Consider the following 27992-nt stretch of genomic DNA (forward strand, 5'->3'; position numbering starts at 1 on the left):
CAATAAAATATTGCATATAACAATATAAAATATTGCAGAACCTTGAATCCCCATGGGTATATGAAAAGGCTCCAACTAAGGGAGCACTGAACTTGTGGGTGAAACAGAATGAGCAATAGCTCAGTGAGAGAAACAGGAAAGTCCACCAGGGAGGTCACGGAGGTTGTCTAGAAAAAGACATCCATTGTGCAGTGTAAGCTTTTTTTGGACTTCCTGAAGGAGGAAGCGGGGGGGGAAGGGAGCAAATAATCATCCAGCAGTGGAGGAAGGCCCAAGCTTTGAATAAAGGCTTCACCTTCTTGCAGATCTCATAGACTGTGCTGAACACCCTCACGGAATACAGTCAGTCGAAATGGAAAGCTCTGATAGTAAGGGACACTATGGGGTTTATTTACTAAAGCTGGAGAGTCCAAAATCAGACTCCCTTCTGCATAGAAACCAATCAGCTTCTAACCTCAGCTTGTTCAATTAAGCTTTGGCAATGAAACCTGGAAGCTGATTGGTTTCTATGCAGAAGTGAGTCTGATTTTGCACTCTCCAGCTTTAGTAAATAAACCCCTATGTGTTTGTAGATGAGAAGTAATCGGATGTAGTTGCCCTTGCTTAGCAAGAGTGATGGGCTAAGGTTGCTGTAGTTCTGCAGCTTTTTGCCCTTCTATTTAATGTGTGACTTGTTATGGGTGGCCAGAGTGAGGGCCTCTTTGCTGTCATAGTAGTGAAATCGGACCATGATGTCCCTAGGTCTGTCTCCTGCTGGCTGTTTTGGGCCCAAGGATCTGTGAGCACAGTCAAGGTGACAACAATATCTGCTGTGGTTAGAGCAAGAGTGTTCAAAAGACCAAGGATGTAGAGGCATAGGTGGTTGTCGCCCACAGACTCAGGTACTCCTTGTATGCATAAATTCTGACTCCATTCCCTGTTCTCCAGGTCTTCTTGTTGTAGTTGAGAAACCGTGTGCTTTAAAGCAGAATTTTCCTCTTCCAGTGCCTGAATATATTGCACCAGCTCATCAAACTGTTTCCAGGGCATCTGTTTGTTCACCAATTTGGGCAATTTCCCCACAAAGTTCTAGTGAGAGTTTCCCAACCTCCAGGGCTATATTATGTGTCAGTTGGTGAAAGAAGGTCTGCAGCTTTTCATCCAGCATCTCAGGGGTTAACTCAGGATGTGCAGTAGACGGAGAGGCAGCCTCTGGAGCAGGCATGGTGGCTCCGGCACCCAGGGAAGGGTCTGCAGGCAAGGACGGGTCGGGCAGTGTAATTGAGGCCAGGGATTTTGATCTAGACAGGAAGTGGTCCATGCCCACCTAAGCTCCTGTGGCAGCAAGGAACAGTTTTTTTTTTTTTTTTTAATTTTGTTTCCCAATTGTTCCTGTGGGCTGCCTGGGGTTGGCGGAAAGGTAAGGATCTTACCCCAGTTGCTGAAGAAGTTGAGAGAAGCGGTGAGGGGTCACAGAGCAGACTGGGACCGAAGTTCAGTGTCTTAAGTGTCCACCATTGCTGAGAACCATGCATGTGACGCTCAAACGGCTTTTTTTTTAATCTTGATTATAGTCCCTGAAGCAAAAAATATCTACAAAGTATGATAAAGAACAAAATAAATTTAAAAGGCAAAATTCTAGTTTAGTGTTTTTCTCACCATGTAGGCAGGTGCAGTCTGTTTCCTCCACTGTAGGAGGCACTCGACCCGAGTGGCACCACAGCTTGGAAAGGAAGTCAGGAGAAACCTGGTTTCTCTATGTCTGAAAGCAGCATTATGGTTGGCTACTCTGAATCCAGGTGACCCCTGGCATCCATCTTGGGTCAGCAGAGTTTTTTCCCACAGGTTTTGGCATGCATTTGCAAAGTGGCGAGAGTAGAAAAAGAGCACCCATCCACCAGGGAAAGTGATTAATGTCAGGGGAAAGATTCCAGATGAGTAGGGACAGCCCAGGGACCCGCAACCCTTCATGAAACCCTTCCCTTTGGGACTGGACCAGCCATGCCACATTTTGCCCTCTGAAGACATGCTGTCCCTGAATCCTCACCCTCTGTATCTCTGCATTTAACTGAACTGTAAGTGTTACCCCAAGAGGTGCTGTCCCATTGGGGTTGTTTGTAGTTGGCATTTTCTGCATTACAAGTTATGTGTTTACCTGCAAATGGAAACTGTGTCTTTACTGCCACCACACCATGCTGCGCCTACTTAAAAACAGAGCTGAGACAAAGACATCCAACCTCGGGTGGCAGTATAAACCACATTTCTAAGAGTTACTACATTCCTGTGACCCTCACTGAACAGTAAAGGAAAAGCTATTATCAGAAATGTATAACTCTTTCTCATTATACTAATACATACTTTTTTATTGGCATTCGGAAAATCTAACTTCCTGTCTTTGGGGGAAATATTTATAACAGAGACACAAAAATAAAAATCTGACCAAGACTCTCTTCTGTTAAATCCAAAACAATTAAAAGTTTGGCTGTAGATAGACTGTATTTTTACAGGCTTTTATTGAACACTGACATTTTACACAGTGCATTACATAGTGTACATTCACATCATTTCCTGAGCTCAGGGAGCTTACAATCGAAGGTCTTTATCATGCATACAGAGAGGTCCCAAACATTACACACCTTACAAAGCCATTAGTATACAGATGAAAGCAGCCTCAGCCAGCTTCATCCAAGCCACGTGGCTTTGTATGAAGCTGGCTGAGGCTGCTTTCACCTGTTTATGGCTTTGCAAGGTGTGCGGTTTTTGGAACCTTTCTCGATGCATATCCACAGCATGTCAGGATTTAGACTGCCCAGCCAGCACCCATTGCAAGAAACACTGGATGGACCTACAGGAGCTTAAGCAATGGACCTTTTAAGTTTTATGACGCATGCACATATACACACACAGGATAATTGGCTTTTGTCTAAAATGGTTCCAATCAGCATATCGTTTGGAGTGTGGAAGGAAATCTGAGTACTTTGAGAAAACCCATGCAAGACGCATGCAAAATCCATTGATATAAAGTCTTGACGGGAAGGGGGGGGGGGTTGAACCAAGGACCCCAGTGCTGCAAGGCCAAATTGCTACTTACTGAGCCACTTTGCGAATATGTTGAGAAAAGAAATCAAATATTGTATCTCTAATTTGTGTTCTCTTTCTCTGAACAGTGAAAGTTGCTTCATGCAGACCTGCTTTCTTCGCAGAAAGGCTTAATTTGGCAATAAAGGTAAGGTGTTAAGCATAATCAGGTTAAATGAAGTGGAATACAAAATAATTTATTAACCCATAGTTTGCTCTTCATGGTCATACACAGGCATGATTTAAAATGTGTTGCTGATTAAGTCAGAAGATAACCATTGTTGCTTCTACACTGGCAGATTGGGCTGTGTCCTCTGAGATGGGCGGCACAGTCTATAACACACCTGACCATGATCATGCTCATGGCCATAACTGATTGTTCTTGATGTTTATAATTTCCTGATTAAACCAAGGACAATAGAAGCCATCATATGAGAACGGTATACTGTACATGAACTGATGCAACCTTTGTACTCCAACATCCTGGTCATAAAATATCTTCTTGTGTTGACTCATGCATTTCTAAAATAAATGCTACAGTCAGGGGCGGACTGATCATTTGGAAACTCGGGCACTGCCTGAGGGCCCGGGGTCAGTTGAGGGCCCCATGAGATGCCCCTAGTACCTTTTTCATAGGCTTTTTTTGAGTTTGGGCAAGGACACAGGGGCCCCATGATCCCCTATTGCCCGGGGGCCACATGAGTTCTCAGTCCGCCCCTGGCTACAGTACAAAAAATATGTACAGTTTAGGCAAGAAATCACTCACAAAATGTCAATCTACTGAAGACAGATCTGTTTGCTTAATAACCCTGGGCCAAAGCTTGTGTGTCCTGCTCATAAATCCTGGCTACAAGCCATTCCTTTACATCAAGGTAACCACACCTTCTAAACAGATAAAAGTGTATGTAAAGAAATCCAACATAAGACAAAAAAAGTTATGTTAACTCACTGCTCTAATTGTACATAAATCCATAAATAGGTTTAAATTAATCTGACCTAACATTAAAATGTCCTAAGGTAACAGCGTTGAAGTGAATATCATCTTTTGTGTTGTCTGTAAGTACCTATACTAATCTTAAAATTTAATCTCTATGTCCCTGTAGCACCACCTTGGTTCTATACATGGGGCTATGAAAATCAGGATTTTTATTTGCACGGTATGATTGCTTATACCTTTTGAATTTCACTAGTATAAGCAACCATTTTTACTGAATTAAATTGATTAATTCAGTGTGTATTATTGTGATTGGCCACAGCTAATTAGATGGTACAGATGAGCTGTGATTGCCCTGTCTGTACCTTGTGATTACTGTGACCAATCAACCAAATAGTGACTTGAATCAAAGCCATTAATTGTTTACAATTGTCATGTGATTGGTCACAGCGATCACATGGTACCGGCAGCAGCCAGTACTGTGACCTGTCATCGGCTGTGTCCTATGTCATATGATCTGTAGTGATGAAAGTCCCGCCCAGCTATCATTTTACAATAGGCCAGGTGAGAAGTGGTTAAATTGACCAAAATGTGCAATTTTTATCTAATCACACAGACCCTTACATTATATAGTTGTTAGTATATCTAAAGGAGATTGTACAGTCAGATTGTATGGTGTATGGCTAGCTTTATGAAGTCTGAAAAATGCTGTCGGTAATAAAGTACCAGCAGTGTTTTCAGCCATAATTTGAAAAGTTCAAACTTTTAAGCTGGCCCTGCACCGTATGGGTTGAACAATAAAAATCTGATTATGCTGTCCTACTAATAATTAGTTGAAAGCTAGTTAACAAAACTGACAAGCAGCGTTGTTTCATTCCAAAACTGAATTTACTTCTGGGAGTAGTTCTATAAAACTGCAATACAATTAAACTGAAGTTACAATATGTTTGTATACAGTTCTTTCACAAATGAACACATTTCTTGCAAACAGCTACCTACAAATTACACTGAATACATTTACTGTAAGTGTGATCTAGCTATGTATGTGACTTTAACAAAAACAATGAAAGAACTTACAGGCATTAGGGCATCAAAGAGAGAATGGAGGAAGCCTTTACTAGTAGTGTTCTAGAAGCTGAATGGCTGCAGTGGTTTATGGAAAATCTTTATTTTAACTAACAGACACTTCCTGTTCTTTATTGATAATGGTGCAATATGAGAAACAGGTTCAGTTGCAGTGAATGCCCAATAGATGGTTCCCTACTCAACACAATGGTGATATACAGAACACTATTGCTTACACAGGAGTTCCTCAAATTATGGCCTGTGGGCCGCATAAGGCCCGCCAAAGACATTTATCCGGTCCGCCGGGCCAGCTGAAAAAAAACCCCCCAATGCCGGCCGGCAAATAGCTAGGCTGCTCAATAGGTCCTCGGCCATGAGGACCCAGCGAGTGGCAACCTGGAAGCCCCAGATTTCACCTTCTGCAGCCAGAGGAGCAACAGGAGAGGAGGAGAGCAAACCAGGTACCATTGCATTGCGGTGTCCTGTGTATCAGAGTACATTGCGTTAGAGTACAGTGCACCACGGTGTCAAATGTTAGTGTACAGTACATTGCAGTGCCAAGTGCCAAGTGCATTACAGTGTACAGTGCATTGCAGTATCCATTGTATTACAGTGTACAGTGCATTGCAGTATCCATTGTATTACAGTGTACGATGCATTGCGGTATCCAGTGCGCTACAGTACATTGCAGTATCCAGTGCATTAGTGTATAGTGCATTGTGAGGTCCAGTGCGTTAATGTACAGTGCATTTTAAATATTGTTTTGTTTCTTTCCTGTTTCTTTGCACTACAAATAAGATATGTACGGTGTGCATAGGAATTTGTTCATATTTTTTTCATACTATAGTCCAGCCCCCCCAACAGTGTGAAGGTCAGTGAACTGGCCACCTGTTTAAAAAGTTTGAGGACCCCTGGCTTACACCATCCATGCTAAACAACATGGATGGAGAAATCTTCTCTGCTGGGTCTTTGTATTCTGACAGCCAAGACTCACCCACAGATGTCAGGATAACCAAACAGTGGCTGCATCTGATTGAATGTAGCCACTGTTCAGTTGACAGTTTCCCCCTTGCCTACTTTGAATTTACTATCAAAGGATGTCGGGTGGGAGGATGCTAAGGGGGCCACCCATGGCTTGATAAATGTCAGCCACGGTGTTGCTAATGAAGCAGTGTTTTTTTTTTTGGTTTTTTTTTCTACCATTGAAACACTTTTTTTGTGTTGTACACAGGGAAACAAAGATAGAATTTTGATTCGAAATATTGTGACCCGACCACAAACTGAAATGAATGACATCAGGACCCAATACAAGAAGACATATAACCTAACCCTCCGCCAGGCTGTTATGGTATGTAAAAGATTTTCATTGCAAATGATTTGTGCATTTTAATTCAGACTTTATCAGCCTACTATAATAACAAGTAAAATCTCAAGATAAATGGGGAAAATACTGTATGACAACAGTGACAAAAATCAGAGGAGGCAACAAAGTGTAGCTTCGAATTGCACTGTATATTTGTATCAATGATCATTGAACCACACATTTCACCTGCAGGGCCTACATTTACTAAGCGATAACAATTATTTGCTATAAGGACTGTTATTTGTAACAATTATGGCTAATAGGAGCTAAAAATGACTTCTACGTTAGTAAAACATGGTTATAGCTTAGTGAATTGAACCTTTATTTCAGGCCCACCTCTGACTTAAAAATACATTAAACTAGTGTAACTAAACCAGGTTTGAAAAAGAACACTTTATAATGTACACCTACCTGTTTAATTGCTTGGAAACACAAATTGCTAACCAGCCAATCACATGGCAGCAACTCAATGCATTTAGGCATCTAGACGTGGTGAAGACGACTTGCTAAAGTTCAAACCAAGCATCAGAATGGAGAAGAAAGGGGACTTAAGTGACTTTGAACATGGCATGGTTGTTGGTGCCAGACGGGCTAATCTGAGTATTTCAAAAACTGCTGATCTACTGGGATTTTCACGCAGAACCATCTCTAGGGTTTACAGAGAATGGTCCAAAAAAGAGAAAATGTCTAGTGAGCTGCAATTGTGTGGAGGAAAAGGCCTTGTTGATGTCAGAGTCAGAGGAGAATGGGCAGACTGGTGCGATAGGATAGGCAACAGTAACTCATGTCACTATGGACCAAAATCTCTGAAGAATATTTCCAACACCTTCTTGAATCTATGCCACATAGAATTAAGGCAGTTCTGAAGGCAAAAGGGGGTCCATCCCGGTACTAGCAAGGTGTACCTAATAAAATGGCCAGTGAGTGTACATAGCTGCTAACCCTCAAATTCAATTTGGTGACAGTTTAAAGTGACACTAAGCAACATCCTTATTCCTCAACAATAATTCATACACATCCACTACGTAAGGAATATGTAAACCCAACATTTCCTATTCCTGATATGTCCCTGCTGTACCATGTACTTGTATGAAAATGTAACCTGTTATCTTTTTATTGCTTCCTTTACATGAAATCCCTGGTGTTCCTGCCAGTCCTGTTCTTTGAATTGCTTCCTTTGTGTGAGATCCCTGGTGTCTCTCTGCTTTCCTATTAAAAACTGACCCCATTAGGCATGAGAGCACAGTGTGGCCAATTAAGAATTAATATATGAAAGGGTTTTTTTTTTCTTTTTTAAACCAAAGCTTGCTGTCATTTTAAAATTTGTGGGATTAGTAGACTTTAGCAATAACTCCTATCGGTCCTCTGACTGAGAACTGTTCTTCGACACAATAAAATTTTAGTTTGCATGTATGAAAGTACCACTGAACATTTCAGTCATGCTAGTGATGTCTCCGCTTAGCCATACCTCTTTCTTGATCTAGGTAGCCCCATCCCTACTTGTTTCAATCTTCTTACTGAATTATCATGACATGCAAAAAAATCTATTCCACCTCTATTTAAATTTGTGGTTGATGTGTGAACTGGTGTTGCTGCTAACAGGAAGTGGGAACTTCTTTCATGTATATTTTGTTTCTACAAGAATGGTGGTAGGGTTATTGGAAAAAAAAAAGCAGGCATTCAAGCTTGTATTATGGGAGAGAATGATCAGTGGTTGGAATAGTTGCTGATGTCCAAGCACATCTACTGAGAATGGTCAACACTAACTTAGCATTTATGGAGACGTTTTGACAAGTATTGGTGACATAACAAGGGTGTCAATAAATATCACATGTAGAGTTGACCTTAGATGAACAGCAAATGTACAATCTTGCATGTCTGTCTGGCTGTTCATCAATTGCCTGCCCTAGGCAGGAATGTTGTAGCCCAACAAGTGGTGTTGTTTAGAGAAATGGAGAAGGGAGTGGAGACCATATACAGGTACTGTCTACTTGTCTGATCATTTTGTCCCCTGAACTGGTTTTAGGCTGTTGGGCGACATAGTCCTGATACTACATTTTGTCCCCATACGACTACAAACAGACAATCGCTGACACCATAAAGCAACATTGCCACATAAACAAACTTTCTTTTAAAAAGTGCCAAACAAGTAAATACTTACTTCTTCTGCTTCCTTTTCCCCAAACATCACTTCAATATTGATCTGTTGAGTCTTGGGCTGAGGTGTACCTCACTTCACTTAGTTGTTTCTTCCACCAGTCCCTACATCACTAGTGTATTTATCCAACACTTGGTTATCTAGAGACCGTTATGAGGGTTTATTTTTACATACAGCAGTCTTTGCTGACCCTCTGAAAAGCAGTGCATGGTAAATCGCTTTTCAGAGGGCTGAACCACAAAGCTGCAACCACATACAGCACAGTCCCATACATTTAAGTGAGTTCAGTGGTGGTACTGTCTGCCAAGTGAAATATGGGGTTTAATTTTTGCCATGGCCAAGAAGCAATCTATTCCATTATAGCCCTGAATAGCTACATGCCCTTCTTTAGGTGGGCGATCATTAAAGCCATGACTCAGCCCCCAGTTTTTATGGCCCCCTGGCCACTTGTGTGAATGAGTCAAATGGCTTAGTTTACACTTATGCAACATGGAATGCAACTTTGGACACATAAAGTCGCAGCCAATTGTTTTTAATGGCACCCATTTGGACCTATGCAACTTAAAGTTGCAGCAACTTTGAAAAGGTTCCTGCACTATTTTGATGTGACTTGAGTGCCAGAGATTGTAAAGTTTCATCGCGGTTGCACTAGAAATCGTGTGACTTTGCAGTAGCAAGTGTGAATGGAGCATAACAGAAACATGTTTACTTTGTTTGCATTTTTATTTATATCATTATTTGCTATTAACTTCTATTTTTTCTATTTACAGGATTTAATCAAAGGAGATTATCAAACCATAATGTTGACGTTGATTGGAGGTGCTTAAATAATGTTTGACCAATTCAAGGCAAAAGTTGTAGAGCTACTAAAGCTGATGAAAGTACTGACCACCAGCATAATTACACATATCCTCAATATTTCAATGACAATTGACATTCCATTTTAATAAATATGCTTACACACATTGTTATACAGTACTTTATTTGATGTATGTTATATGTGATGTTATTACTACATATAAGCTGTCCAAGTCAGAAATATATATTCATAGTACAAAAGCCACCCTATGTAGGTTTCTGATATATTTATATGTGTCCTTAGCATTCTTCCTCTTTATCTTGCTGCTGCCTCATTTCAGATCCATCCCCAAACAACAAGAGTAATGTGCCAACAGATATGGGATAATGGATGATATGATTATTTCAATATAATATTTTCAGACTTTCCCAGAATTGTTTTCAGGGAAAGAAGTTATCAGTGGGGTTCACTGTTGTTTTCCTCTAACATAAGCTAACACATTGAAAGTCTTCCTAATCTTACCCAGCCTCCTCATAGGCTTGTGAGCTACTGTGGGTTCAGCGTTGTGTGGTAGGCAATGAACACCCAAGGGTTTATTTACTAAAGCTTGTTCACCCAGAATCTCGTGCAGCTGTGCATGGTCGCCAATCAGCTTCTAACTTCATCCTGTTCAATTAAGCTTTAGCAATAAAACCTGTAAGCTGGTTTCTGTGCAGAAGTGCACAAGATTCTGAGTGAACCAGCTTTAGTAAATAAACCCCACAGAAACCAAATGGGCATCAAGAATGTATTGTAGGAAAGCTCTGCAAGACAGAGGCCCAGCGGTGGAGCACACCCATCCTGAGCCACTGACAATTGTGACAGCAATGGAAGAGCTGTTTTGAAGAATTGAAAATGCTGAAAGCGTCTGCCATTAAGAGCGGAATGTGGCCTGGCCAGTCCACACTGAAAGCTTCCTAAAAGAGGAAGATGCAGTCCCTGCACTGTCTCCTACTCTTTTGAACCCTATCCCTGTGTCTAATCGCTGTCCCTGGCAGGGAATCTATCCTTATGCTAGCCACTTGAACCCAGGAGCTGGAGTCTTAAATAGACGTTGCCTAACCCAAGCTGGCCACCAGAGTCATATGGGGTGCCAGCATCCAACTGGAAATCTGCCCCGTGTAACTGACGAAGTCATAGAGGCACCAAATTCTTTTCAACTTCCTCCCCCATCTGCATTGCTGCTACAGTCAAGCACCTTCTGTAGTGGGGAATATAGACTGCATCTGCCTACAGGCTGAAGGTACAAAGATTCCTAAAACAGCTTCCTCAACTAATCTAACCATTAATGATAGTATCTATATCAACCACTTACTTGTGAAGACAACCATGGGCTGACAGATTCCACAGATGAAATGATCATGCAGGATGGTTTTCCCAGATTTATTGCTTTTGTTACTCGGATATAGGGTTGGTTCTGGCGGTGAATGTTCCTCCACCCCAAACTTGCTCATCCATATCTGTGGATACCTTTAAAATATACTTGGAAAAATGCAGACTGCTGACCCCCTTCTGAAAGTTCTAGTTGCCTATGTGTCTATAGCCTAAATACTTTCCGAGTAATTGACCCAGAACAAACATGCAGCTAGTGAAGTCAGAATACAGTTCTGATCTACATACTTAATCTGGGTCAATGATTAAAAAATAGTGAAGCTTTTTGATACCTTAAAGAGAGTTTAGCAAATGTCTGTCTTTTCTCATTACAGGTTTCGTAGGCTAACTACACATGCATGTTTGTTTGAGGTGGGTCAAAATTGCAGTGTGCTTATGCATTGCCTGCAACCTTCTGATATTCCATGTTAGAAATTTTAAGGGGGCCATATTAACACTAATGGAAAATATCTTTTGTGATTGAAACGACAGGGACAGGTGTAGAATTGAACACATATTGTAACAATTATACAAGCATTGCATACTTGATGTTATCAGTCTGAAAGCTAACGTTTCACATGGGTAGTCTGTTTTTACAATAAAAAAAAAAAAAATTCAGTTGGTATGGGTAGCCTAAATACTGGTTTTCCAGGTATTGACAAGTTACCCTGCTGGGTTGGTCAATCTATATGTAGAGCTTAAACCAACATAAACAGAAAAAAGAAGCTGAAAAAGAAACAATTGGAAAAACAGTGCATTGTAGACTCTGGACCAGCAGAACAAATTACACCTACTGCTGCGATCTGCAAGCAGTGGAGTATAGGCTGGCCAGGGAAACACACTATACTGGCAAAAGTATAGGGAAGCCTGCCTTTACACATCGTAGTCTCCGCTCTAATTCATCCCAAAGGTGTTCTTTTGGGTTGAGGTGAGGACTCTGTGCAGGCTATTCAAGTTCCTCCACCCAAACTCGCTCATCCATGTCTTTATGGACCTTGCTTTGTGCACTGGGGCCCAGTCATATTGGAACAGGAAGGGGACATCCCCAAACTGTTCCCACAATGTTGGGAGCATGAAATTGTCCAACATGTCTTGGTATGCTGACACCTTAAGAGTTCCCTTCACTGGAACAAAGGGGCTAAGCCCAACCCCTGAAAAATAACCCCACACCATAAGCCCCCTCCACAAAAACTTTACACTTGGTGTAAGGAACCGCCTGGCAGTACCTCTAGCAGCCCACTGGTTAGGTTTCCCCAGAGCGCGGAGTCTAAGTGATGGTACGCTTGTGCACCAGGGCCCCTGATGGTGGGGATGGACTTGGAGCGAACCGAGACCAGGTCTGGGCTCCTGAGTACACCCTCCCATGGTAGAGGGATCCACCAGAGGTTTCTGCAGGGGGAGAGCCTGATGTGAAGAGGCGGATATGCCAGAGCGAGATGGATGGATGGATGAGCAGGAGCGTGGTCAGACAAGCCAAGTCGGTAGCTGTGGGAGCAGTGCGGTACAAAGCAGTGGGCAGAGAATGGTCGGGTCACACGCCAGGTCAGCAACAGAATATCAGGTCCAATAGGGGGCATCCAGGAGGGAGGTCAGGCAAGCCAGGGGTCAGAGTAGGAGAATACAGCAAAGTCAGGAACAATCCGGTCAGCAACAATCAGGAATCACGAACAGCAAATCAAGAACACAGGGAGACCAAATGGCAACTCCTGTCAGTGCAGGGCAATTTAAATACCGCTCCCTGCGTTGTCATTGGTGCCAGGGGCGCACCAGAGGCTTCAAGTGCGAATGCCCGGACTCCGTCTCCGCTGCGGCCGGCCAGGACCTAGTGCCCGTCCACTAGCAAAAACAGGCACAGTGCGCCTGCGCCGAGCCGCGGATTGTGGCAGCTCCTGACATTGCCCCCCCTACGGGCAACCTCCGGGTGCCCAACTGAACTCTCCACCGTGGGTGACTATGATAGAACTCCCAGATAAGCCTGGGGGCGTGAACATTTTGAGCCGGTTCCCATGAGTTTTCCTTGGGACCATAACCCTTCCACTTGATCAAGAACTGGGTCTGGCCCCCCCTTTTCCGGCAGTTCAGGATTGCTTCCACCTCAAATTTCTCCTGCTCCTCAATGGTTATAGCCTCTGGAGGTCTGGACTGCCGATCTAGAAATGGATCTGGCACGGCTGGCTTCAGAAGTGATACATCGAAAACTGGGTGGATTTTGAAAGTCTCCGGAAGGAGTTCATACGCCACTTTGTTAATCATTCGCTTCACTTGGAATGGACCCACAAACCTCAGTTCCAGTTTCTTCAAAGGACACAACATCTTCAGGTTTGTTGTTTCCAACCAGACTTGATCCCCTGGTTGAAACACTAGTTCTCCCCTTCGCTTCCTATTGAAGGCTTTTTTGTTGTCTTCTTGAGCTCTTGAAATAGCTTCCTGAAGCAACTTGTTATTGGTGGGAAAAAAAGTGAGTGTGCTTTGAGTGGCAGGAACTGAACTTTCGGCAACCAGATCGGGTAGGAATGTGGGATGGAACCCATAGTTTGCAAAAAACGGAGATTGCCCCATGGCTGAATGGTTTGCGTTATTGTAGGCGAATTCTGCCAGTGGTAGGAGTGCCAGCCAATCATCCTGCAGGAAGGATGTGTAGCATCTCAAATACTGTTCCAGTGTTTGGTTTGTCCTCTCGGTCTGCCCATTGGTCTGTGGATGGTAAGCGGAGGAGAGGGACAATTTGATACCCAATGCTTCACATAATGCTCTCTAGAACTTGGAGGTAAACTGGACTCCTCTATCCGAGACAATGTCTTCTGGGACTCCGTGCAGCCTCACTGCATCTCGTATGAAGATTTGTGCAGTCTCAAGAGCTGATGGCGTATTCTTCAAGGGTAGGAAGTGAGCCATTTTTGCCAAACGGTCCACGATCACGAAGATCGCGGTGTGGCCCTGGGACGGAGGAAGCTCGACTATAAAGTCAATCGCAATCATTTGCCACAGTCGATCGGGTATAGGCAGTGGGTGTAGCAAACCCCAGGCCTTGCTTCTGGATGGTTTGTTCCTCTGACAAATGGCACAGGATTTAATGTAGCGTTTGCAGTCCTTGGTCATGCTTGACCACCAGAACGTGCGCTGGAGCAATTCGAGAGTCTTCGCCAGCCCGAAATGACCTGCCATCAGATGATCATGGCAGTGTACCAGGAACAATGTTCGGACTTCTTCTGGTACCATGATTAGTCCCTCCTTCTATACGAGTCCTCCCTTGCTCTGGAAGGACACCCCAGGAAGGGTTGGCATACCCAGGGATGCATCTTGCAGCCTAGAATGTAGTTCCGTCTGGAGGGCAGGGAAGTTCCCTGAGGACAAGATGGTATCTGGCCTGGGCACTTCCTCAGGATCCTCAAACATGTGTGAGAGGGTGTCGGGCTTTGTGTTTTTGGAGCAGGATGGCCCCTACTGCATTTTTGGAGGCATCTACTTCCAGGACATAAGGCAGAGAGGAGTCAGGGTGACTGAGGATGGGAGCTGTGGTAAATAACTTCTTTAAAGACTCAAATGCTGCCTGAGCCATTTGAAGCAGACCCCTTGTTTGGTCAACTGGGTAATGGGGGAGGCTAGACCAGAGAAGTTCCTGATAAACTTTCTATAAAAATTAGCAAACCCAATAAAGCGTTGTATGCCTTTCTTATCCGTGGGTACTGGCCAATCCAAGAGTGCCGAGACCTTCTGAGGATCCATCGCAATCCCCGTGGTGGAGATGATCAGCCCCAGAAATGCAATACTGTGCTGCTCGAAGCTGCACTTGTCAGCTTTGGCATACAGACCGTGTTGGCGCAAATGTTCCAATACACTTGTCACATGACCCCTATGAGCTTCGAGTGAGGAAGAGAATATTAGTATGTCGACCAAATAGACAATCACGAAAATATCAAGATAGTCTCTGAATACATTGTTAATGAAATGTTGGAACGTGGCCGGGGCATTGCAGAGTCCGAATGGCATGACCAAATACTCGAAATGGCCAAATTGAGTACGAAATGCCATTTTCCATTCATCCCCCTCCCTTATACGGACCAGATTATATGCACCCCTCAAATCTAGTTTAGTAAAAATGGCTGCAGATTTAAATCTCTGGAAGAGTTCGGGGGCCAGGGGCAATGGATAACGATTCTTTATCGTGACCTTGTTTAGTTCATGATAGTCAATGCAGGGTCTTAGGGACTTAGCCTTCTTTTCTACAAAGAAGATTCCGGCCCCTGCTGGAGAAGTGGAGGGGCGGATGAACCCCTTTTGGAGATTCTCGTTAATGTACTCCTTGAGAGCTCCTAATTCTAACTCGGACAGGGGAAAAATTCAACCGAACGGGATCTCTGAGCCCGGTAGAAGGTCAATGGGGCAGTCATATGTTCGGTGTGGAGGTAGGACATCTGCCCCTCGTTTGCTGAAGACGTCTAAGAAACTGTGGTAGGCCAAAGGGACGACCTGCCTTAGATTGGAGTCTCCATCCGAGCATAGGAGGAATTGGGGAGCTGCGGGGCCCGAGGCGTGGCAGTGTTCCCGACAATATGGGGATAAGAACTGAATGGAACCGGTTTCCCAATCAATCTGGGGGTTATGGGCCCGCAACCAAGGAAGCCCCAGAATGACTGGGAAAAGAGGGGAGGCTATGGCGTCTAGTCGGAGAAACTCCTGATGAAGACCTGCTACTGTAGTGGAAATTGGAGGAGTCTCCTGATCCACCAACCCCGACTTAATTCGTGATCCGTCGGCCAAAAATATGTTATGGCCTTGTTCTCTAGTCTGGAGGGGAATTTTTTGCTGATGGGGAAAAAGTTTAGGTCCACGAAGCAACTGCATGTTCCGGAGTCAATTATGGCCGTCACCTCCATGGTTCTTCCTGGGAGCTGGAAGGAAATGGGTAAGGCTAAGTAATTGGACTGGTCCTGAGATCTCTTAGGTGGGACATACCACCAGAAACAGACGATATTAATAGCGACTCTGATTGGTATTTGTTTTTTAATAACAAAGGTATAGAATTGCTGAAATTTCTGATTAATAGAAAAAAGAAAAAATTTGAATATTTGGATATAGAAATAAATAAAACCAAAGAAAAACTTTCTCAATATATGGAGAGTGATGAATATAGAGTAGAATCTGACAAATTGAGACTTTTATTAGAAAAAACTGAGAAAGAACAAAGAATCAAAAAGAAGAAAAAATATACACGAGATTTAAATGACTATAGAGAAAAAGAAGTTTTTAGATGGGAAGCCACCAGATATGACTTTATAAACAACCCAAAAGAGGTAGAAATACCTACACAAAATAAAGATAATCTCAGGGTGAATGGAGGGAGGAAAAACTCATATAGGCCCCCCCACACCCCCAAATTTGTATCTCAATCAGGTCACGATAATGTGCACCAACCTTCATTAAATATTCCAACTAGGAATAGATTCACACCATTACAAAATTCCTATAGCCCATCTACTGGCTATCGTGACATGAGAGCTCATCAGTACTATAGTAATAACCATAGACCTTATAACCAATACAAACAATATCATCAAGGCAATGCAAATAATAATCGAGGAGGGCAGGGGAAATACTGGCAGGAACACAACAAAATCCAGAATAAATTTACCCGCAACCAAGCCCCCTCGAACTATAGACAACCAAATTCCTATAACGGGAATAAAAAGGGTTTTAAACATAATAATTTGCACACACCACGTCATGAACCCCCACATTCTAACCATGACTATTATCACATGGAAAAACCGCATGATGATCACTACTCAAGACCGCAAATACATCCTGAATACCAAAGGGACCATTTTTTAGGGAGGGGCCCTGTCCACAAAAGAAATATACGAGCAGAGGAAGAAGAGGAGGAAAGAGGATCAACGGACAAAAAGCGCAGAACATAAACAAGGAAGGTATCTTCAATTTAAGCAGTAAAGTGTTAACAGATAAAGAACTGGTACTGTTAAATAAAGGCTTAAAATTTGCACCCGGGACTAATCTTAACAAATTCAACACTTTCATAGACATACAAATATTTACCAGACGCCTGGCTATAAAGAGATATTTCTTGAATAATCCACTAACACGACAGACCAATAATCAAGGTCCAATACACATTAAATCATCACATCTTAAGAATGCCTCCCTATTTAACCCTCCAGCGCTCTCCCACATTTCCATTTTTAAGAATATGATCCTAAGAGATTTGGAAAAATTAAAGATCAGAAATTGGGACTCTACAGGCCCTAGAGAAATTGAAAAGCTGAAGAATGATTGATTAAAAGAGAAAGAACTAGTTATCCGCCCTGCGGATAAAGGGGGCGGAGTTGTCCAAGATATTTTGAAGGACACTAATACTTATAGAGTATTACATAATAATCCACTGATGTCTTATAAAAAGGCTTTGAAATGCATTTTAAAAAAGGGGCATGAAGAAGGTATATTAAGTAAAAAAGAGAAAGATTACTTATGCCCTATTGCTCCCAAATTACCTATCTTCTATTGCTTACCAAAAGTTCACAAAAACCCTGTCAAACCCCCGGGTAGACCAATAGTGAGTGGCATAGGTTCACTAATGTCACGCATTGGGGAGTACATAGATCTCTTTTTGCAACCGCTGGTTACTAGTACTCCTGCATTCCTAAAGGATACTAAACAGGTTTTATTGGACATAGAAAATATCACTTTACAGTATCCCACTTATCTAGTGACAGCTGACGTAGCGTCACTATATAGTAATATAAAACATGCTGACGGTTTGGCTGCAGTGGACTTTTACCTAAATAAAACATAGGATATTTCACTTTTACAAAAATTTTTTATTTTAGAACTCCTGGATTTTACCATGACACACAATTACTTTTGGTTCGGTGACGAATATTACTTGCAGACTACTGGCGTTACTATGGGGGCAAAATTTGCCCCCAGTTTGGCTAATCTGTTCATGGCCAAATGGGAGGAAGAGATTATTTATTCTAGGGATTGGCCAGACCTCATTTTTTATAAACGCTACATAGATGATATTTTACTCCTGTGGAAAGGTGACGAATTTTCGTTAACCAATTTTTTTAACACTTTAAATTACAACAATCGTAATATTAAACTGACGTATGAATACAGTTATCACAAAGTAAACTTTTTAGATCTAACACTTTTTATAGAGTATTTTAACTAAAAGTTTCTTTAAGATTACCGAGATGGCTAAATGGGATCCCCAAAGGGCAGTTTTTGCGTATTCGCAGAAATTGTGATAAATTAGAAGACTACACCGCCCAAGTTAATACTCTCAAATTACAATTTGTTGAGAAAGGCTATAATACTGAAATTCTGGACAAGGAGATTGAAGAAGATTGGCAATCTAAATAGAGAGAACCTCCTTGGTCCGGGTGTAAAACTCAATAACGAAAGATTCTGTCCCTTTATTACGAACTATTCGATGCAGCACAGGATGATATCAAGAATCATAAAAAATAACTGGTCCATTCTCAGGAATGGTCCAGTACTGGGTAAATCATTACCTAGCCACCCAGAAATTACATTCAGGAAAGCTCCACCGTTAAGAAATATCCTAGCATCGAACATAGTCAATAGAGATGAGCGAATCGAACATGACGAAGTGGAATTCGTTTAGAATATTAGGAAAAATTCGATTCGCGCCGAATCCGAAAATTAGCAAACTTCGGATGCACGAATCGAATTTTCCCCGATTGGCCGATTTTCATCCCTTCTACAGCCGGCAAAAAGTGTCCCTGCAGAGAGCTCCGCTATTTCTGACAGTTCTCTGACAGTTCCTTCACATTTACAGCGGTTGAAACATTGTATCTATTTGTTTCCATTTAGGATACAGATGTTTTTATTCGGAAACAAATAGATACACTTTTTGCTGGACTGGAATTCCTCCTCCTCCTCCTCCTTCCTCCCTCCTTCCTCCCTCCTTCCTCCCTCCTTCCTCCCTCCTCCTCCCTCCTCCTCCCTCCTCCTTCCTCCTCCTTCCTCCTCCTTCTTCTTCTTCCTCCTCCTCCTCTTCTTCTTCTTCTTCTTCTTCCTCCTCCTCCTCCTCCTCCTCTTCTTCTTCTTCTTCTTCTTATTCCTCCTCTTCTTATTCCTCCTCTTCTTATTCCTCCTCTTCTTATTCCTCCTCTTCTTATTCCTCCTCTTCTTATTCCTCCTCTTCTTCCTCCTCCTCTTCTTCTTCTTCTTCTTCCTCCTCCTCTTCTTCTTCTTCTTCCTCCTCTTCTTCCTCCTCTTCTTCTTCCTCGTCACTGCTCATGCGCAGATTTTTTATCGGCAAAAAATCATCCGATTTGCCCACTATTGCCGCAAAAATCGGCCGATTTTTTTTCCAACTTTACAGAAAAAAAAAAACGGCCAAAATACCGAAAAACGGCCAACCAAATAGCCCACTAACGATCCGAAAATCGGCCGATTTTATTTTCGGCCGATTTTCGACCCATCTATGGCCTGCATTAGGGCCACAGAGACTTTAGGGCCACAGAATCGTTACTCAGGGACACAGAATCGTTACTCAGGGACACAGAATCGTTACTCAGGGCCACAGAATCGTTACTTAGGGCCACAGCTATCAAAGAATCGAAAATTTAAAGTGACATACACCCTTTTTTTTTTGGTGGCTGTCGTGCACAGTTGGTGCTGCAGTTTGCCAATTGTGCAAAATAAACTGACTTTCTGCTTCACAACCACTATTGTACGTTCAAAGAGTTAAATCCATTTACACGCCGGGTGGCGGTAATATTTTTTGGGTGATTAGTGCATTCCAGTGACACAAACGTACAGTTTCCAGCCAACGGCAAGCTGCAATTGACCGATTGTGTACAATAAACTGACTTTCTGCTTCACAACCACTATTGGCCTTCAATTGAAGCTGCTTCTGCTCCGCCACTCTGCCATTGGACTCTTGATAGTCGTCTCCCCACACTGCTGCTGGGGGGACTTTTTAACATAGGCCTCTGTATGGCCTTCAATTTAAGCTACTTACGCTTCGCCACTCTGCCATGGGCCCCTGTACCGCCTCCTCATGCTGCTGCCAGGTCCAGAGTGTGTCATGGGTCCCTGTACGGCCTCCCATTGCTGCTGTCTCCATCGCCACACTCTGCCATGTGCCACTTTCAGGTCTCCTCACACTGCTGGTGGGTTCCATTTTGTCATAGGGTGCTGTATGGCCTCCCATTGCTGCTGCCTCCACCGCCACACTGTGGCTCCACACTCTGGTTTTGGCCCCGTGACTGCCCAAATGAGTGAAGTGTGCGGTGATTCTAAGATCGACGGCACTCATCTGCATGTCATACTGACTGACAGTATTATTTCTCTTCCCCAGCAGACTCCAAGGGCATTTAAATTAAAGGTACAGTGTTCTGCACTAATATAAAGGCTCTCTGAAGCCTAGAAACCCTTTTAATAAGTTAAATTCGCAGCGAATAAATTCGCATCGAATCGAATTTATTCCGCAAATTCGGCGAATCAGCCGAATCGAATTTTTGAATAATTCGCTCATCTCTAATAGTCAACCCACCCAAAAATCTCTCCTTTAAATTCGCACATAAAGGGTTTTACCCCTGCAATCGATGTATGTTGTGCGTTTATAATGGAACACACAAAAAACCGGTTAAGAGTTTCCAGTCCAATTCTACTGGCAAAACATATGATATTCAGGGATTAATAACATGTTACAGCACTCATGTAGTTTATCTACTTGAGTGCGACTGTGGAAAACAATACATTGGTAGAACCACAAGAAGGTTGCGGGACAGACTTAGGGAACATCTAACCAATATAAAAAAGGATATAAAGATCACTCAGTTTCGATACATTTTAAGGAAGCCCATAGGAAAAATCCGCATTGTCTGAAATTTACTGGTATTGACATTGTAAATAACCACTGGCGAGGCATTTTTAAACGACGCGCGGTGTCGAGACTCGAAACCAAATGGATATATCTGTTACGTACCTCGGCACCACTTGGCTTGAATGTTGAACTGGATATCAATTGCTATATTGATACCAGTTGATTCTCTTTATTTTATAATTGTATTAATCAGGGGAATAACTTGTTTTAAATTAAAGGTCTATGGTTATGAATTTAATATATTTTATTATATTATTATTTTTAAACACCCGATTATGACAGATAAGTGATTTATTCACAAGCGACGTATAGATCTTATATTTTAGTGATTGTTGCTATTTGATTATCCCATTTTAGTTCTTATGTACACACTTATTTTTAAATAAAATTTTTCCTTTTTTTTAACATCGCTAATTATAGATGTGATATATATGAAAAAATATTTTTATGGAATTAATATGGACCACATTGTAGCCTGCAATTTTTATTTATCATGCTTTATTATGTATATTTATGGAGTTTTTATATACTCAGTATTTATTTATTTGTATATTTAATATTATCTTGGTTCTATATTTTCATATTTTTATATTTTGAATCTTATATAGTCACGATTTTATCATAGTATTAATTTATCGCTATATAAATTTATTTTCATGTATTGGAATGACTTCTAGGAATTACCATGGGTCATTCAAATAGCTATATATTTATTATATTTGTGGGCTTGCGCATGCCATTCTTCAGTGAACTGGGACTTATAGTTCCACCACTATACTACACACGGTAATTAATTATTGTGTCAATCATATAGGAGGGTATAACCCCCCTTTTAGGATTGGAATAATGAAATTTAAACAGTCTTTGACATTTATATTTACCCATTCCTCTGTGTAATCAGTGGCTGTCTATAAGGGAGTAGAGTAGAGGGAGCTACTAAGCTTCTCCCATTGAATTCTGATGTCTTCCATAGGAGTCAATGTTATTTTGGACTCCTTTAAAATGGCCACGAACTGCGCATGCGCGGACGGAAGACGATGACGTCACGATAACCCAGTGCGCAAGCGCCGCCCATATTATATAAGAAATGTCACTGAGAGCAGCCAGCTTCGTTTTATAACGTGCTATCGCACGAAACATGTCAGGAAGTTGCTGTCATTGACCTATCCACGTGGATGCTTCATCTGGCCAGATGACAATTGGCAATAGATAGTGTAAGTGTTACTATTGTATATTTTTATTCACAATTCTAGTAAAGCAGTGTTGCACTATGGAACTTTTTGTGCTTGGGCTCTTTTTCCTTTGAGCCCACCTTTTTAAGAGCCCTGAGGATGACATACTAACCAGTGGCACCTTCTGTTAGATTCCTGCTACACTTTACATTCTTGTGATTTTGAACTGTGGATCTCTGATGACATCTTGACCGCCGGCTCCCCCTGGTGGATTTGGATCGCATCACTCAGGTTATACTGGCTGCAATACCAATATTCCTGGAGGTGTTTATCAACAGATTTGAATACTAGATGTCCAACCTCAGATGACCTAATTCCATCTACTATATGCGCAATACTAAGCGCTATCTGGTTAGTGCATTCTACAGCTATACTTACCACTGAAGTCACCATACGATAATCTAATATATTGTCACGATTCATCACCAATTTGTAATATTGTGGAATACCTGTTTCTTCTTTCAAACAGAGACGCTATACAGATATTCATTAAGGATACCAATTGACCTATTTAAGCGCGGCATGGTGTATGATATATGTAAGTAATTGGACTGTTTACTTTTTTCAGCAGAGACAGAAGAAAAAATAGAGGCAGACTTACTTGCTTTCAGCAGACAGGAACGCACCATGTGACCGGCTTCTCCACAACACAGGCAAAGGTTCTTTGACCGCCTCCTCGCGCGATAGAGAAGGCCGAGCCAGTCCCAGCTGCATGGGCTCATGGGTATCCATAGGTTCTGGAGTCCGGTTCCCCTCTAGCGTAGGTTGGACTGTTCCCCGGAAGGGTGCCCATGTTGTTCTCTGACCCTGGCTGGTTCTTTCAAACCTGCGTTCCCGCAGCCTGCGGTCTATCTGAATGGCCAAGACAATGAGCTCCTCCAAGGATTCGGGTAGACCTACTCGGGCTAGTTCGTCCTTAAGAGCTTTGGAGAGCCCTACGCGAAATTGGTGGCGTAGGGCGTCGTCGTTCCACCTTGTATCCCCCATCCACCGTCTGAATTCCGACACATATTCCTCTGCTGCCCGGCGGCCCTGTCTAAGGGAGTATAGGGCTGATTCTGCGGAGGCTGCCCGCTGTGGGTCATCATAAAGTATGGCCATCGACTCAAATAAATCTGTGACTGTTTCCAGGTGGGGGTCATGGTTCTCCATCAATCGATGAGCCCAATCTTGGGGTTCATCCTGGAGCAGGGATATTATGAACCCCACTTTGACTGATTCCGTGGAGAACGTGCGTGGCTGCAATTTGAAATAGAGGAGGCATGCGTTCCGGAAGGCCCTGAAATGCGCTTGGTCCCCGCGGAAGCGTTCTGGTAATGGAACGCTGGGTTCAGAAGCCCCTGTGGATGGTCCTGGAGATTCCGCGGACGGGGCAGGGGAGGCCGGGCCCTGGGAGGTGGCGACAGGTGCAGACAATGGATACGGTTTTCCAGATGGGTATATCCATCTTGCAGCGCCTTGATGGCTTGGGTCAGGGCCGCCAGGTGCTCGCATATATCTTCCAATGGGGATGGTCCTCTCCCAGACTCAGTCATGGCCGTTTGGTACTGTAAGGAACTGCCTGGTGGTACCTCTAGCAGCCCACTGGTTAGGTTTCCCCAGAGCACGGAGTCTAAGTCCAGGTACGCTTGTTCACCAGGGCCCCTGATGGTGGGGATGGACTTGGAGCGAACCGGGACCAGGTCACGGCTCCTGAGTACACCCTCCCGTGGTAGAGGGATCCGCCAGAGGTTTCTGCAGGGGGAGAGCCTGATGTGAAGAGGCGGATATGCCAGAGTGAGGTGGATGGATGGATGAGCAGGAGCGTGGTCAGACAAGCCGAGTCGGTAGCCGTGGGAGCAGTGCGGTACAAAGCAGCGGGCAGAGAATGGTCGGGTCACACGCCAGGTCAGCAACAGAATATCAGGTCCAATAGGCGCATCCAGGAGGGAGGTCAGGCAAGCCAGGGTCAGAGGAGAAGAATAGCGCAAGGTCAGGAAAAATCCGGTCAGCAACAATCAGGAATCACGAACAGCAAATCAGGAACACAGGGAGACCAAATGGCAACTCCTGTCAGTGCAGGGCAATTTAAATACCGCTCCCTGCGTTGTCATTGGTGCCAGGGGCGTACCAGCGGCTTCGAGTGCGCATGCGCGGTTCCGTCTCCGCCGCGGCCATCCAGCACCTAGTGTCCATACACTAGCGTGAACGGGCACAGTGCTCCTGCGTCGAGCCGCGGATCGTGGCGGCTCCTGACACTTGGCATAATGCAGTCAGGCAAGTACCGTTCTCCTTGCAACCACCAAACCCAGACACACCCATTGGATTGCCATACAGAGAAGCGTGGCTCACGTCTCCACTGAGTCCAGTGGCGGCGTACTTTACACTACTGCATCCAATGCTTTGCATTTCACTTGTTGATGTAAGGCTTGGATGCAGTTGCTCAGTCATGGAAATTCATTCCATGAAGCTCTCTGCACGCGGTTGTGCTAATCTGAAGGCCACATGAAGCTTGGAGGTCTTTAGCTATTGACTCTGCAGACAGTTGGTGACTTCTGCGCTCTGTGCGCTTCAGCATGCACTGACCCCGCTCTGTTATTTTATGTGGCCTACCACTTCATGGCTGAGTTGCTGCTGTTCCCAGTTGCTTCCACTTTGGTATAATACCATTTGACAGTTGACCGTGGAATATTTAGCAGCAAGGATATTTCACAGATGGACTTATTGCACAGGTGGCAGCCTATCATGGTACCACGCTTGAGTTCACTGAGCTCCTGAGAGCGACCCATTCTTTCACAAATGTTTGTAGAAGCAGTCTGCAGGCCTAGGTGCTTGATTTTATACACCTGTGGCCATGGAGGTGATTGGAACACCTGAATCCAATGATTCAGAGGGGTGTCCCAATACAATTGGCAATATAGTGTATCTTGGGTTACAAACAAAATCTAGAAGGAAAAACAATCCCAGCTGTACTCCAGCCACTGGAGGAGCAAATAATTGCTGAAGACCGCACAGGGTATTGATGTGCTCCATTTCTGGGAGAATGAATGAGAATGGAAGGTGGGTAAAAGGCTGTTGACATTCAACTGATGAGTTATCGAGATCTCCATTGAGAAGGGTGGTATTTCAAACACTGGACATAAGATCAACAAGTGGATAGGGAAATGTCTGTTTTCACTGAGGGATATGAAGGGGGAGAAAATGAAGTAGCACAAAGGAGTCTTGGGAAGGTGATCCAGGGGAAAAGGAGAGGAGAACACTCGAGTCCCAGTGTAGTGGAGTCCCGCTACGTAGGCATCCAGAAAAGTTGTCAGAGTATCCAAAGCTATAGCCATGGAGAGGCTCCAGAAGGTGAAGGTAACAGAAAGGCACAAGGCCAGTGCAGATCCTGCTGTTCCTCGACGTTCCAGCCACTCTACGACCACCTCAGGATCCTCACAAAAGTATACCTTGTCATCTTCCACTAATAATCTAGTGGATAGAGCATGGCGTATGTTATGTGCTTTATTCTCAGTTGTCATTTGGCTTCGCTGAATTGACCTCAACATCGCTGCACCTCTACAGAGAAGTTGAGGAACACCAACATTTCCGAAGGGAATATTGCCCTTCTGATGGGCGACCCATAGAATAGTGTCCTGATTTGTAAAGTTCAGGAAATTGGTGATGAAAGTGCGTGGGGTAGCCCCGTTGGGTGGTGGTCTTGCAGCCAGGTGATGGGCTCATTCCACCACGAAGGAGGCAGAGAAGGCCTCTGCTGTAGGTGTTAGTGAGTAGATTCTCTTAAAAGGATGGAGGGTCTGAGTCTTCCACTTCCTCAGGATTCCCACGAACCAGAGGTTACATTGCCAGAGTCTGTTCTCCATGTTGTCTTGTTTTTGCAGTAGGGAGTGGAACTGATGCTGTAGTCTTTCAGGGGAGACCTGTAATGGTGGGATGACGTCTTTCCATGGCTCTCTATCTCAGCTTTCGGAAATCCGGACGTATGAGCAAAATATCTACCTTCACCTCCTAAATCTTTGAAGTCAATGTGCGCTGACAGGTGTAAATCACTTCCAGGACATTGACTGTGCCCCCGCCAGCCTGGTCTGGTTCAACTGGTGAGGCAGCGCCATCTTCCCTGCCGCATTTCTCTCTTCAAGCCGGAACCTGGTCAGCTTACCACTGGTGCCTGTCAATTTCTTTGGGGTGCCATTGTGAGGTGGTGGGAGAAGGTAAACAGCTGAGGCAACGTAGGTGAAATACGGGCAGAAAGTCCCCAGAATCAGTGAAACAGGATAAATCTTGAGCAGAGGTCCCGGTCAGTGCACCCTACACCATGCTGCTCCAGGGCCTGACCTCCACACATGCATGTGTGTAGGATGATCACTCTCAATAAAGATAGCGGTAAAGAAATTGACTGAAGCTAGAAGTAAACAATTGATATACTAGTAGCTTTAGGGTACTTTCTTCTCTCCCCACATAGAACTCTAGCAGCCTCTGTTGTTAGCATAAAGCAAGACATCGCTACAGTAAATAGAAGCTGGATTCTACTTTTATTTCTAAAGAGGGCTGTCCATATAAATGTTGAAAAACAAAAACAATTTAACATTTGTAGACATATTTAACCACTTGCCTACTGGGCACTTTCACCCCCTTCGTGCCCAGACCAATTTTCAGCTTTCAGTGCTGTCACACTTTCAATGACAATTGCGTGGTTATGCTGCACTGTACCCAAACCAAATTTTTTTCTTTTGCTGGTATTTAATCTCCACTGGGGGTTTTATTTTGAAAAAAAAAAGTTTTTCTTAGTTTCTGTTATAAAATTTTGTAAGTAATTTTTCTTCTTCGCTGATGGGCACTGATAGGCAGCACTGATGGGTGGCACTGACTGGTACTGATAGGCGGTGCTGACTGGCACTGATAGGTGGCGCTTAAGGGTACTGATAGACTGCACTGATAGGCATTGATATGTGGCAATGATAGGCAGCACTGACTGGCACTGATAGGCGGCAGTGATTGGCACTGAAGGGTACTGATAGACTGCATTGATGTTCATTGACAGGCATCACTGATGGGCATTGATATGTGGCACTGATAGGCAGCAGGTCTCCCCTGAAAGACTACAGGACCCTGCATTCATTCTATCTGATCTCTCACAGTACACAGAACATGGAAGTGCATTTATTTTAGTAAATATAAATTGCTAAATACCTTTTCTCCTCAGCAGTTAGAGCAGTCTTGTGAGTGACTTCTATCAGTGTCCAGCAGAGCATAGGTTAAAGCTTGTAGGAGTTTTTTTCTGCTCTAGGAGTATGCAGAACCTCTGCCCTCTCTCTGGACAGTGCTGATTGGCTCTGTGCTGATCACATGCACTCTCCCAAGAAAAAAAACCTCTAGCAATACACACCAGGCTGAGCACGTGCAGAGTGTCTCCACACAATATGTCCTATCAGGAGATAAGAGAGGGGCACTGGAAGAAGGGTAGGATCAGAGAAGTCAGGATCCAACTTGCTTTTTTACACAATGCAGAGGATTAACCCCTTAGGTTCCACAGTGAGCATAACAAGCATGCTTTACTGCATATACAGACTGATTTTACTGTTATGGGTTGAGTAACACTTTAATACCAACGTGTACAACAAATTCAAGTAGTTCGTATTTGTGACAATTTTACTGTATGGCGTTATTGTGACAAATTCATAAATAAATACTGCCATATCAGTGTTAAGTTAAATTCAACTGGCCAGAGCCTGCGAACCTGGAGGGAAGACCGAGTGAAGATGGAAGCCCTGTCACCGGTGACAGCGCACCACTGGAGGGCTTTGTTTAAAGGAGCTTAAGTCATCCCTATAAGATCAGAACGGTTTGAGGAGCCTCTGATGATACATGTGATCTGATTTGAGTCCTATGAGTCTGGATGGAATTATATATATCAGGTGTTTATTGACCCCCTATAGTCAAGGGGTCAAATGATCTGGGAACCCTCCAATTTGTCATTACAGTGGTGCAACACTCACATTGGTGGCTATATTGGAATTAAGATTTTCAACTATTCATCACAGAGTAAGGAGACTGTTCTATATACTAAAAGGACTGTTCCATATATGTCTACTTATTTGCAGTTTAATTTCTGGTAATG

At 43.4% G+C, this 27992-nt stretch overlaps 1 protein-coding gene across 1 annotated transcript in view; it reads left to right on the forward strand.

Annotated features, from left to right (window-relative positions):
• The window catches only part of LOC149451080 (annexin A1-like), a 64436-nt gene extending 54894 nt beyond the window's left edge, over positions 1-9542 (forward strand). Inside the window, exons 11-13 of the mRNA XM_089691076.1 lie at positions 3147-3205; positions 6288-6404; positions 9348-9542. Coding sequence (XP_089547202.1) covers positions 3147-3205; positions 6288-6404; positions 9348-9404 — 233 coding nt within the window. The 3' untranslated portion in view covers positions 9405-9542. The remainder of the gene's footprint in view (positions 1-3146; positions 3206-6287; positions 6405-9347) is intronic.
• Positions 9543-27992: the final 18450 nt, after the last annotated feature.

The sequence above is a fragment of the Staurois parvus genome, unplaced genomic scaffold (genome assembly GCF_062004578.1).
Source record: "Staurois parvus isolate SC_StPar_1 unplaced genomic scaffold, SC_StPar_1.0 ptg000549l, whole genome shotgun sequence".
Classification (NCBI taxonomy): domain Eukaryota; kingdom Metazoa; phylum Chordata; class Amphibia; order Anura; family Ranidae; genus Staurois; species Staurois parvus.